This window comes from Gallinula chloropus (assembly GCF_964237585.1).
Source record: "Gallinula chloropus genome assembly, chromosome: 1".
Classification (NCBI taxonomy): domain Eukaryota; kingdom Metazoa; phylum Chordata; class Aves; order Gruiformes; family Rallidae; genus Gallinula; species Gallinula chloropus.
In genome coordinates, this window is record NC_140085.1 from 46,035,137 (window position 1) to 46,047,977 (window position 12,841).

The following is a 12,841-nucleotide window of genomic DNA, read 5'->3' on the forward strand; positions in this document are numbered from 1 at the left end:
CATAACATTATTTGGGGATACATAACAGACCACGTTAAACAACAACTCTTAATGTTTAACACTCAGGCTCTTAAGGGGTGGGAGAAAATGTGGTTACATCACCCCTTATTATGTTTACAGTAGTTGAGAATGCAAAAACAAATCCTACTATGGTATCACAACTTACTGTAGTTATCAATCTTTCAAATGATAGCAGCTTTAAAAATATTGTAAGCTGCTCCCTATCTAGCAAGGTTAAAGTGAAGGCTGGAGAGTCACTTCTGCAGGCTCTCCAGCTCTGGAGGCAGGTCACAGCCTACGTAAGCTCCATTCGTTAAACTGTATTCCAACAGCGCACAGAAACAGGGATCCTGCAAGAGAAGATCAATGTTGTGTTTAAATCACGCTGCTCTGTGAAGTGAATGTTCAAACAAACTACCAGGGCACGTGGACACAGGAGGTTTAATATGACCTCCATGAGGGGTGCAAGCGTGGCCTAACATGGGAGATACCCACAGCTGCTGGAAGTGACATTTGTTGGACATCAGCACCGGGAGACTAAACTCTCTGTTCAGACTGTTTCTGGAATACTGCTTTCCTTCTTATCTGGAAAGTCAGACATAGCATCTCATCACACATGAAGATGCTCACTGTATTCCAATGGAAGGCCCACATGGGCTCAGCAGGAGAACACATCCCCAGAAGGCTGTCACATTAATTGGGAACAAATCACTGCTACCACCCTCCATTTAACTAGTGAAGCAACTGCGTTTTGTGAAGCATCTGCCTATGTAAGGTTATTCAGAACACACTTGCTGGACTTGCAGGCTGCTGGAGAACTTCAGCACTGAGGTTCTCCCCTCCTCCAGAGGTAGGAGCCTGTATGGACTGATCAGCGTGACAATGTCCCTTGTCCTTGGAAGTCTACTGTGTGTGTGTCTGAACCATCCACACTTACAGGAGCTGTGGGAGCTCAGATATTCCCAAATGCAGCCCGAGAACAACGCACCGATTTTCAATATAGTCTGATGTTCCATCACACCAGATTACATCCCCCACCCAGTAATACATCTACTGTAGTAAATGTCACACACAATTCAAATATATAAAGCCAAAACTTACTTTGACAAGAACATGGGGATTTCCCACAACAATCAGCAAAGCTTTTGCTCTTGTAATTGCAACGTTAAATCTCTTTGGGTTAGAGATAAAGCTGAAATAGCACCTGTCATCATCCAGTAAGCCTGTGTGAGATCGTACCTAAAATTAATTATGGATAATTTTAGAAACGGAATAATGAGAAAGCAACTTACCTAGGCATAGTTTAATGTAATATTCACTTACTGCAGCAATCCACAGCTCAATGTCAGCAAGGCAGGTTAGCTTCGTTATCCAAATTTCAGCTAGCTATTTCCCACCACCGGCTTCCCCACAGATGGTCTACCCTCCAGGAGGCTGCTAGTGTGACATCAGCAATTTCCAGAGAACGGTAAACTAGTCCTACTTTAGCATCAGGACTATCCATTGTAATTTGAAACACAAGATACCCAAACTGCTTCCTAAAACCCACTTGTTTTATCGTTTCAATATAAGAAATGCTATAGCTGCCAGTATTTTAATTCCTACAGTTGAATGACAACACACAGTGCATCTTTCTGCTATCCTTCTTCAGTCATCTCACTGTGCTCTGGTTTTGCTTAGGAAAAAAATGACCAAAGCAACTAGTGTGTTTCAACTACTGCTTGTTGAATTTTCACCTCTATTTCATCTATATTTGAAAACCTCTATTGATAAAAGTTTTCATGACCTAAATGAGTTCTTATGAATGTGAGCGTAGGGCATACCTAGAACTACTCAGAGAGATACAATGCTGAATCAAAAGTATGATGTGGAACACGGAAAATAAGTGTAGTATCACTGCCCTCACACAAAAAAAAAAAATCCAAACCAAAACCAACACTCCCCAAGCAAGAAAATCCCATATATTCTTCCCCCAAGCCACAAAAGAACCCCCCAAAAAAGAACTGCTCCTTCACCCCCACATTCACCCTGATTTCCAGTGCTTTGGTTGTTTATGTAGCTGTTTTATCCTTCTCCCCCCAGGAAATCTTATGAACTCCTGTTAACAGTAAGCCAGCAAATCCAGTACTGGTCACAGGTCCAGCTGCACACTCCTGGTCTGTACTTCCTCCTCCGATCAATTTGCCTTGCGTGCTTTCACCCAGGCTCTGCCCACACTGTCGAGTCTTGAACAGCCCTGAGGGATGCCAGGCCACAAACACCTCGGCAAGTCCATGTTCCAAACACTTATGTCTGGAAAAACGTAACTTACCATTTGGAAAAAAAGCCCAAAAATTACCATTTGAAAAAAAAAAACAAACCCAAGCATATGCAAATTTTTTGGGGTGTTCTGAACTGAATTCTACACTGTGGGCATACAGCTACTTAGGGCCCTTAACACCCACCAAAAGGAAGTCTAAGCCCACAAACACCATCGTGTACACTGAACTAGTACCACTCACTGATGGCCAAAGCATTAAGCCAGCCTTTCTCTAAAGTTTTACAACTGTCTTTCCCACTGATGGAGCAAAGATTTTTTTACTTCTGTCCAGTAGTTCAGCGCACCCACAACAATGCATGTTTGATGGATGCGGTCTCAGAACATCAAGGATTGGTATCATATATTCTGGTAGCAAGGAGCCATATGCAAGAAGCCTCAGCAGCTCTCTGCTGACACATAATGTGCTAGGTTGGAAGTGACCTTTAAAGGTCATCTAGTCCAACCCCGCTGCAGTGAGCAGGGACATCTTCACTAGACCAGGTCACTCAGAGCCCCATCAAGCCTGACCTTGAATATCTCCAGGGATGGGGTCTCCACCACCTCTCTGGGAAACCTGTTCCTGTGATCTACCACTCTCACTGAAGAATATTTTCCTACTATACAACCTAAATCTCCCCTTCTCTAGTCGAAAACCATTACCCCTCGTCCTATTGCTGCATGCCCTTGTGAACAGCTCTTCCCCAGCTTTCTCGTAAGCACCTTTCAGGTATTCTTGAACTTCCTGTACTTTATGACTCCACATTGATTCTCCCTTAAAACCACAAAGAAAGGTCTCCTGTCAAGAGCCCCAGCCAACCATCTTACATGCCTGAGAAGATGAAGGACAGAAAAATAGGGAAAAGAGAAGCTGCTGTATCTTTTTTGCCCCTTCATGGAGCTTTCATGCAAATTCAGTTACCAGAGATATGTGCATACACGGGAGTGGTATCTTGCATTTAGAGAGGGGAAACTGGCACACACCTGCATCTCACCTCAGCTCAACATCAGAGGCTTCTGAAGCCTGATGCTACAGTAGGATTTCCACACTCTAGTCAACTGCTTGGAAACATGACTACGTTTTTGTCTGCCATGTGCAGATAATATGCACCAAGATCTTTCGGAAGAAGAGACATCTACTGAAGCAAATTCATCATCAAGTTTGAAAAAGGTGAGAGACAAGGGCTGCCAGCTTCCAAGTAACAGCAGCAACTCCCTCCCAGGACTCTGAGACAATATCCTCTCTTTCCCCCTCTGCCAAACGCAAGGGATGGGCTCAACAAAGCTGCTAGCATCTTTGTAAGCACGTGTATCTTCCCACACTTCCTGAAAGCTCTCTCCTGTCAGTACTTTTCTGAAAGACCCATTGGTTGCCAAGAGTAAAACTAAGTACCTCTGCATTTTCATGGTTATCTAAAAGTCTCCAGTGGTGCAGTTTATGCCTCTATATCTTTGTATTTCTATAGATGCAGTGGGAACCACGGAGGTGATGTACTGTGACCAGCACGCTGTTGAAGTAGAAACATCACACAGATTTTTTTTTTCCCCAGCCCCTCTCTTCAAAGCATCTGACAGCTTCAGATTCAAAGAGCAAACACCTTTACTGACATCCCTGTAACACAGCCAGCACAGTACTCAAAGTGTACCATCAAGGCTACCAGGTGCTCTCCTACCAACACAAAGTAAATTGTGATAGAGGGACTCCAGGTTCTAGGCACAGTCAGCACTGGTGTCTGGGAAGGCATCAGCTGTCTACCATTTAGTGATGCTTCTCAAACTGAAGGTGAACGGGAGAACCTACATGAGCTTTAAGTCAACTAACAGTTATTTTTTAACACTGTGATTTACACAGTTGTATCTCTTTAATATTTATGCTGCCTGCAGTGTTCATGCCCCCTATGCACACTTAAGTGAAAGGTACGTTACCCACATGAAGCTCTAAAATTAAATTCAGCACAATTTGTTTACAAAAAATTAACACTTATCTCAAAATCCCAGATGTTGTAGTGTTTCCATGCACTTACAAATACTCTGCTTTCAAATATGTTGACAGACTAACAAAAAAAAATCTTTTAAATGTTTTTTTTTAATTTTTAAAAGCCCTATGTCAAAAAGGAAACAGAGAATTAGACACAAAGGAAACTCTCCACAGGACCACAGCAAACATACATACTGTTGATAAGATGACAATCCTGTATTCCTGCCCTTGAAACTCTTCCACTGTGCCAATTTTAATGTCTGCCAAATCAATACTTCTGAGAAGAAGTCTAATTTTTTCCACCTACCAAAAAAGAAAGAGTGGTTGAAATATTTTTTACATTTGAGAGTGGATTACTTAAACTGAAAACATACTCCACAAACAAGCATGCCATTTAACACAGATGTCACAGGGAATGCCTCCACCAAGCTTAACCATCACTTGGCCACCACTAGCAAGGCTTTAAACTAAACCAGTAACTTTTTCTGAGAAGTGTCCCACTTATTACACAACTCATGAGGTGAAGTACTTGCTACTGTCATTTAAAGAGAAGGGAACAGATTTTTAGGAATCCATGTTTCAACCATGAGAACAACTTCGATCACAGAATCACAGATTGGCAGGGGTTGGAAGGGATCTCTACAGATCAGCTAGCCCAACCCCACCCTGCAAGGCAGGTTTTTAGTATCTCCAGAGAAGGAGACTCCACAACCTCTCTGGACAGCCTGTCTTAGTGCTCTGTCACCCTCAGAATGAAGAGGTTTTTCATCACATTGAGATGGAGCTTCCTGTATTCCAGTTTGTGCCTGCTGCCCCTTGCTCTGTCACTGGGCACCATTGGGAAGTGTCTGGTCCCAGCCTCATGATACCTGCCCTTTAGATATTTATAAACATCAATGAGATCCCCTCTCACTCTTTGCTTCTTCAGGCCAAACAGACTCTCTCAGCCTTTCCTCACACAAGAGATGCTCCTGTCCCCTCATCATCTTTGCAGCCTCCGCTGGGCTCTCTCCTGTCTTTCTTGACCTGGGAAGCCCAGAACTGGCCTCACCACAACAGAGGGGAAGGAAACCTTCTTCAACCTGCTGGCCACGCTCTTCTTAATCCATGCCAGGATCCATAAACCCTCCTCTTCCAATGAGCATTATATCCAAAACCATGCATGCCACAGGTGTGGTATAGCAAGCACCTTTCCCCAGCCCCTCAAGATGACTCTGCAGAGGTTCCACCTTTGCTTGCCAGCTACATTGTGCAGAGTGAAAGACAGAGCTAAGATGTGACCTTAAGTACCCTTCCAAAAAGGGAGAAAGAACAAGGAGTCTTGTGCACTGTTACACGGGTTACCACCTGCCAAAAGCTGCTTGAAGGCTATACCTTAAGTGCTTCAAGAAATCATGCCTGGCTAAGCTGAGCATTACAGTTAATGGTTACTTTCTAATCAGTGTTCCTGCAATACAAAGTGACTTCCTTGAAGTGGACATAATTGTTTTATGTCCTGCATCATAGGACATAACCTGATTATGTGATGTAAAATGTTTCTGGGGGTGAAAGAGGTTCAGTCACATCACTACTACACAGAAATACTTGAAATATTTGAAAATTAGATAGTAACTGTAAAGATGGATCAGTACAGGTGAGCTCTAATTTGCAAATCCCAATTCTTCTAGTTTCCTCCAAGCCATAAAAAGGTGACATACCACTTACTTCACTACATTTCCACTCCTCAGTGCAGTGACAGAGTGAGATTGCTGTTTCAGCTGTTAGATAATATGTCCTTGACTTTCACTCTTTACTCCCAACAACTGAAGAAACCTGCTTCAGTCTCCAAAAGCACAAGCAGATCTCTCCATAATAACTTCCTGATTTTTAAAACTGAAGTTGGAAGACCTTATCACTGCCTACAACTACCTGAAGGGAGGTTGTAGAGAGGTGGACGATGGTCTCTTCAGCCAGGTGACAGGTGATAGGACAAGGGGAAATAGCACAAAGCTGTGCCAAGGCAGTTTCAGATTAGATGTTAGGAAAAAATTCTTCACTGAAAGAGTTGTCAGGGCCTGGAACAGGCTGCCCAGGGAGAGGGGTGAGTCACCTTCCCTGGATGTGTTTAAAAAAAGGGTAGATGAGATTCTTAGAGATATGGTTTAGCATAGGACAGGAACAGTTGGATTTTATGATCTTAAAGGTCTTTTCCAACCTCGTGACTCTGAAGCTGAATGCCATTACTGCTGTTTTTCTGTCGGCTTAGGTTTCAGTGGAAACATAATTAATGATTGACAATACACCGTGTAATACCACCCACAGACAGTGAAGTTCTGAGATATACCTCCCCACTTTAACCCACCCCAGCCACAGTGGAAACCACAAGATGAGACACGGCAACTCTGAGTCTCCCTTGCCCCCCTTGTACCTGTTTCCGGTAGGGCGTGATCACGCCGATGTCCGTCACGGCCGCGCTCTCACTTTTAGCGAGGCTGCAGCAATACTGCATTACCTGCACAGCCTCAGAGGGATTGAACCAGGAGGGACTGTGACCTTCCCGGGTTTCAGTGCCCTGGATTTAGGAGAAAGGAAACAAGATGAAGGCCAGGTGCTGAAGCGACTAGGTATTTAGTGATAGATAAGCCTTACAGAGCCTAAATGCAAGAAAATAACTGATATAATGTTATGTACAATTTCTCTTTGCTATACACCCCTTCCAATGGACAAGTGTTACTTAACTTTTTATACCTTTTTCCTTAAGCTGAAGAATTTATGGCACAAGTACTTCTAAGTGTGCAACAAAGCAGTTAAATCTCAAATCAGACGTTAGCGTGTCAGCAAGTTGGTATCTTGCCTTTGTGCAAGGTAGAAGAGTTCAAAATGAAGCCTCTCCAAGCAGAGGATATTACCACTTCCCACTAAGTTATTTGAAGACTAAGCTAAAAGCTTTTTACAAAGTAATTTTTGCCCCATGATAAACCTCCAGCTTGAGAGGCTTGTATTCATTCCAACGTACAAAACTCATCAAAAGCAATCTAAAGCCATCTGACTGTAGCTCCATCTTTAAGAATCTGCTACAAATTTAAATTTCTATCAAAATGTCTCCACAATGGGCAGCTGCTCAAGTTCTTGGCAAACATTTGACTTGGGTAGTTGTTTCCAAAACCAGATGGGCAGGCAGTCATATTACTTGCAAAAGAAGAGTTCATTCTGTTTTCATATCCTTTCCAGAACTCATTCTGAAGAAAAAAAACTCATCTACACCACCAGCAAACTTCTATCATGCCTACTTATTCATACTTTCACTACATGAACATTTAACCTACCCTTATTCCATGAAAAATTAATGGAAAACCTTTCCTGGGTAGTTTTCTCCAATGCAATAAAGAAGTTACTACAGAAGTGTCTGCGCAAACTTCCAGCTCCTTATGATAGAACAATTTAGATGGCAAGGCAAGCAATGCAGAATGTGACCTGTAGTTCTTTACGAGTTTTGTGATCTGCAAAGACAAAATCCAAAATCCATAACTGAAACAGATAATTATTCATCAGATTTCACAGCACACAGCTCCCAAGCAGATGTAACTTTACCATCCTCTAGTATTTAGCTTTTCTAAAGCTACCGAAGAACGGTATTAAAGGCAAAATCTGCAGATGTGATCTTTTAGTACTGAAGGTGGCAGTCTTTTGAAGGACCATCTCTTTCCCCTTCAAAGGGGAAAAAACCCAAACTCAAACCAAACCAAAAAACAAAAAAAAAACCCCCCACAACCCTCCCCCCAGGTGTACACAACAGATAAATTGGTCACTCCCCAGTCCCTTAAAACATATGATCTAGAGATACGTAAGAGAGTCAGATTCTTTTCCTGGGGTTTCCATGGATGTAACCTGGGGGGTTTTTTGGGAAGTCTTGACAGGCAGAAAGGGAGCATCCGAAGAGCTGCTGGAAGCTGGCCTTAGAAACCAGAAGTGCATTTGCCTTTAAATGTGAGAATGGCCTTAAGGAAGCATTCCAGTCAGTAATAACCAGCTCAAAAATGTGTCCTGTAAAATGACTAACATACGGTACTGGAGTCCAAAGGCAGCCTTCAGCCCTCACGCTCCCTGCTCTCTTCCTATGCCAACTCTCCCTAAGCACTGTATAAGGAGCACAACAAAAGTTGCCATAACAGAGTTTCGGAGAAGCACCGACAGATTTTTTCAGCAGGCTGAACCCAATCTAAAGCCTAGGGCCAAAACTGCCTGCTTTCTCCCTTAAGCTTGCCATCAGGTCTCCTCCCTCTTCTGCTTACGTGGTCATCTAGTCATCTTTTGCTCTCAGTTTAATTCTGAAAAGTGTAATACCAAGAAAGTTAAATTTAAGATGCCTCCCCATTTAAGTCTTAGGTTTCAAATTCAGACAGTAATTTAAAGGAGCTGAAACATCTGTGCTTGTTTATGCACTATTCCACCTCTGCCACTCCTCAGAGGCTTCAGGTACTTCACCATACAAGAGTTTTGGGCAGCTATCCTTCAGAGGAAGGGGCGATAAAGAAAGAGGAAGTTTCTTTTTTCCCCTTCCTGAAGCATGACATTTGCAAAGTTAGTCTTTATGTTGGAAGAGGAGTCTTTCTTTCTCTTCTTATGTTAAAAGTAGAAATTGCACTTGTTCATTTGTGGAAAATTAAGCCATGAAATGATGGTAAATGTAGACAATGGAGATGGAAGGGAGTTTTAAGCCATTGTTTAGAATTCTCCTTTGTGCATCATATTTAACTTACTCCACTTCAAAATAGAGAACCCTTCAAAGAAGGGTTTTAACATGCTGGGGGGCTCAGCAACCTTGCTATTCAGCGTATATATTCAAAACATCAAGCTTTCTTAGAGAAATAATGCTCAAGCTAGTTTTATTAGTAAGCACCATGGAGCAAAAAGGTGGAAAGTGAACAGCAGGAACCACAGTTTCTCTTTTTTGGATTTAGATGGAAAAAATGAATTAAAATTGCAGCATTACTCACCAACAAAGGATTATATGCTCCACAGGCACTAAAAGCGTCCTCATCTCTCAGATAAATCTCTCTTGATGTCAGTCTTTCCAGCAAGGACACATTTAATCCAAAATTCACTGCGATCTTAGATTTTATTACAGGCCCTAACTGCTTTGGATCTCCAACAAGAACTACCTGTATATGCAATTAAAAGAAATCCATCTCATATTAAAACATTTATTAAGAAAAAAAGAGCAGTTTCATTAACAACATATACACTTCAGATTTCAAAGGTCAATTTATAGCAAGTATTCTGATTTCCTCCAAACATCTAATATGCTTACAAAGAAGGGTTAGGCTCAGGAAAGAGCTACATTGCTGTCTTATATTAAGAAAGCATATTTTTATTCTGACACCTATATATAACAAGGGCTGGAAGAAGGATCTGGGGAACTACAGGCCTGTCAGTCTGACCTCAGTCCCGGGGAAGATCATGGAGAGGGTCATCTTGGGCACTATCATGCAGCACATGCACAATGGCCAGGGGATAAGGCCTAGTCAAATGCGTGATGGCCAGGGGATCAGGCCTAGTCAACATGGGTTTACAAAAGGTAGATCCTGTCAAATTAACATGATCACCTTCTATGACAAGGTGACCCGCTTAATGGACAATGGGAAGGCTGTGGATGTGGTCTACCTGGACTTCAGTAAAGCCTTTGACATGGTTTCTCACAGCATTCTGACTGAGAAACTGGCTGCCACTGGCCTTGACAGGTGGACCCTCAGCTGGGTTAAAAACTGGCTGGATGGCCGGGCCCAAAGGGTGATGGTGAACGGAACCAAATCCAGCTGTAGGCCGGTCACAAGTGGCATCCCCCAGGGCTCAGTCCTGGGTCCGGTCTTGTTCAACATCTCTATCAATGACCTCGATAAAGGGATTGAATGCTCCCTCAGTAAGTTTGCAGATGACACTAAACTAGGAGGAAGTGTTGATCTGCCTGAGGGTAGGGAGGCTCTTCAGAGGGGTCTGAACAGACTGGACCGATGGGCTGAGACCAACGGGATGAAGTGTAACATGGCCAAGTGTAGAGTGCTGCACATGGGACATAACAACCCCATGCAGCGCTACAGGCTTGGGGGAGACTGGCTGGAGTGCTGTCAGGAGGAGAAGGACCTGGGGGTGTTGGTTGACTGCAGGCTGAATGTGAGTCAGCAGTGTGCCTGGGCAGCCAGGAAAGCCAATGGCATCTTGGCTTGTATCAAAAACAGTGTGGCCAGTAGGTCTAGGGAGGTAATTGTGTCCCTGTACTCGGCATTGGTGAGGCCACACCTCGAGTACTGTGTCCAGTTCTGGGCTCCCCACCATAAAAAGGACACTGAGGTCCTTGAGCAAGTCCAGAGGAGGGCAACCAGGCTGGTGAAGGGGCTGGAGGGCAAATCATATGAGAAGCAGCTGAGGGAGATGGGGCTGTTTAGCCTGGAGAAGAGGAGGCTGAGGGGAGACCTTATCATCACCTACAACTACCTGAAAGGAGGTTGTAGAGAAGTGGGCGATGGTCCCTTCAGCCACGTGACAGGAGACAGAACAAGGGGAAATGGCATGAAGCTGTGCCAGGGCAGGTTTAGATTGGATATTAGAAAAAAATTTTTTAATGAAAGAGTTGTCAGGGCCTGGAACAGGCTGCCCAGGGAGGGGATTGAATCACTTTCCCTGGATGTGTTCAAAAAAAGGGTTGATGAGGGATATGGTTTAGCATAGGATGGGAATGGTTGGACTTGATGATCTTCAAAGGTCTCTTCCAACCTTCTGATTCTGTGATCTTCCACGCACTGAATCCTGTCCTACTAATATAGGCTTACTTTAGACATAAACCAACTTGTTTAAGTGTGGGAAAAGGATACGGTACATGAATAAGATTCATTACACGCAGTCAGAATTCCATACTCATTGCCAGGAAATGTCTGCTTGCCTTCTACATCATTCACAAAAACGAAAACAGTAAACCAAAACATTTTTACTCTCAGTAAATGATGCTAAGAGCTACCTGTCCATTGGCTTCTGAAATCAACCCAATAGGAATCATGCTCTCTGGTTCACTTGCTTGTCCTGCCTCATCCAGAATCACATGGGTGAAGTGTCCAAGCCTAGAATTAAATAACATGAACCTAAAACAGGGCTATTTTCAGGTTAGCTCATTCTGCCACCCTGTGGTTGACCTCAACAATTCTGTTTGAGCTGTGCCAAACAACTCTAAACAATCTGAGCAAAAAATGGGTATTTTCAACATGGATTAGAGAAAAACCACCCAGTAACTGTCAGCTTTGCTTACGCACTGATATACACAACCACTTGTTACCTTAATTAAAACTTTTTTTATACTTAGGTTAAGACACTTAGAAAAAGCTTTCCTTGTTCACAATTTCCTTCAGCTGTTTAATTAGTACAATACACTCAATGTGGCAAAGACAACCCCCAGGCTTTGTTTCTACCAAACAACTCAAGCCAGTTAGGTTTCAGATTGCCCTTTTACAAAGTTAAAACCTAAATCAGTCATCTTTAGTTAACAGAACTTGACATTTTGGTTGTTTACAGTTAGTAAGTGTGCCTTGATAAAAAACAAACAAACCAACCCACCCAAAACCCCATCCCAACCCAAAAAACCCAATATAATTTCTAAGGATCCCACTGGTAGGGGAGTATAAGTTAATGTGTCAAAAGTTTTTAACATGATTCAAGATAATTTGTAAATCTGACACGGCAAAAGTCTGTGTTGAGACTTTACAAACTCAAGTTGTTAGGAAGACAATTTCAAAATACAGGCGTGTACAATAACCTATATTGAAACAGATCAAGTTACAGTACAGAGGGTTAGCTAAAAGCTCTGGGTTTTGTAGCATCCAGCTATCTCAATGATACTCCTATCTATAGTACCCTACCGCACTCCTGCTTGGTAAAACATCCCTGCACTGCTGCACGTAGTAATTACAATCCTGAACCACAACGCTCTCCGAATATCATCCCCATCTGTGCAGTAAGGTTTCACCAGGTCATCAATGTGCTGCAGAAACAAAAAGGTACTCTGTAAAACAAAACCCCGCTCTAAAGCTAAATGTTTTACTCTGATTTGAAAAAAACCCACTCAACTATTTTAGAAGCTGAGCAAAACAGTTAAGATTTAGACCTATCCATACACAAAAATTAATTCTTTCGTAATTTGCCTAAACAAAGTAGTACACACACAAGATATCCCTGTTTTCTTTATTGTAAGGATCAAACCTGAATATATGGCTGTTTCATACACAGGTATGTGTATATATATCCACATATACATAAAAAATGCACTCACAATGTGTGTACACTGTATAAAGATGAACATCCGGATTGATTAATTTTCCTGTAAATAGTCTTAATTTGGAGACAAAGGCATGACTTCAGTAACAGGCTTTAGGGCATTTTTTTAAGCCAAAGCATCTTACCAACACGTACATGCTGCTTGTTGAGTTAAGCACTGCAGGGAACAGGTTAAGATTCTACACTCACACAATCAAATTAAGGACTATTGATCAACATTTTCCAGTTGATCTTGTGGAAAAGCTGAAGTAGTTTAGGATCCAAGGGAT

The 12,841-nt window shown here is 42.6% G+C and overlaps 1 protein-coding gene across 1 annotated transcript in view; it reads right to left on the minus strand.

Moving 5' to 3' along the window:
• Window positions 1-254: 254 nt before the first annotated feature.
• MOV10L1 (Mov10 like RNA helicase 1) overlaps window positions 255-12,841 on the minus strand; it is a gene marked incomplete at both ends in the record, with an annotated part of 31,434 nt that continues 18,847 nt past the window's right edge. Inside the window, 7 exons of the mRNA XM_084260540.1 lie at window positions 255-350; window positions 1,102-1,239; window positions 4,470-4,577; window positions 6,682-6,825; window positions 9,251-9,415; window positions 11,266-11,365; window positions 12,158-12,279. Coding sequence (XP_084116666.1) covers window positions 255-350; window positions 1,102-1,239; window positions 4,470-4,577; window positions 6,682-6,825; window positions 9,251-9,415; window positions 11,266-11,365; window positions 12,158-12,279 — 873 coding nt within the window. The remainder of the gene's footprint in view (window positions 351-1,101; window positions 1,240-4,469; window positions 4,578-6,681; window positions 6,826-9,250; window positions 9,416-11,265; window positions 11,366-12,157; window positions 12,280-12,841) is intronic.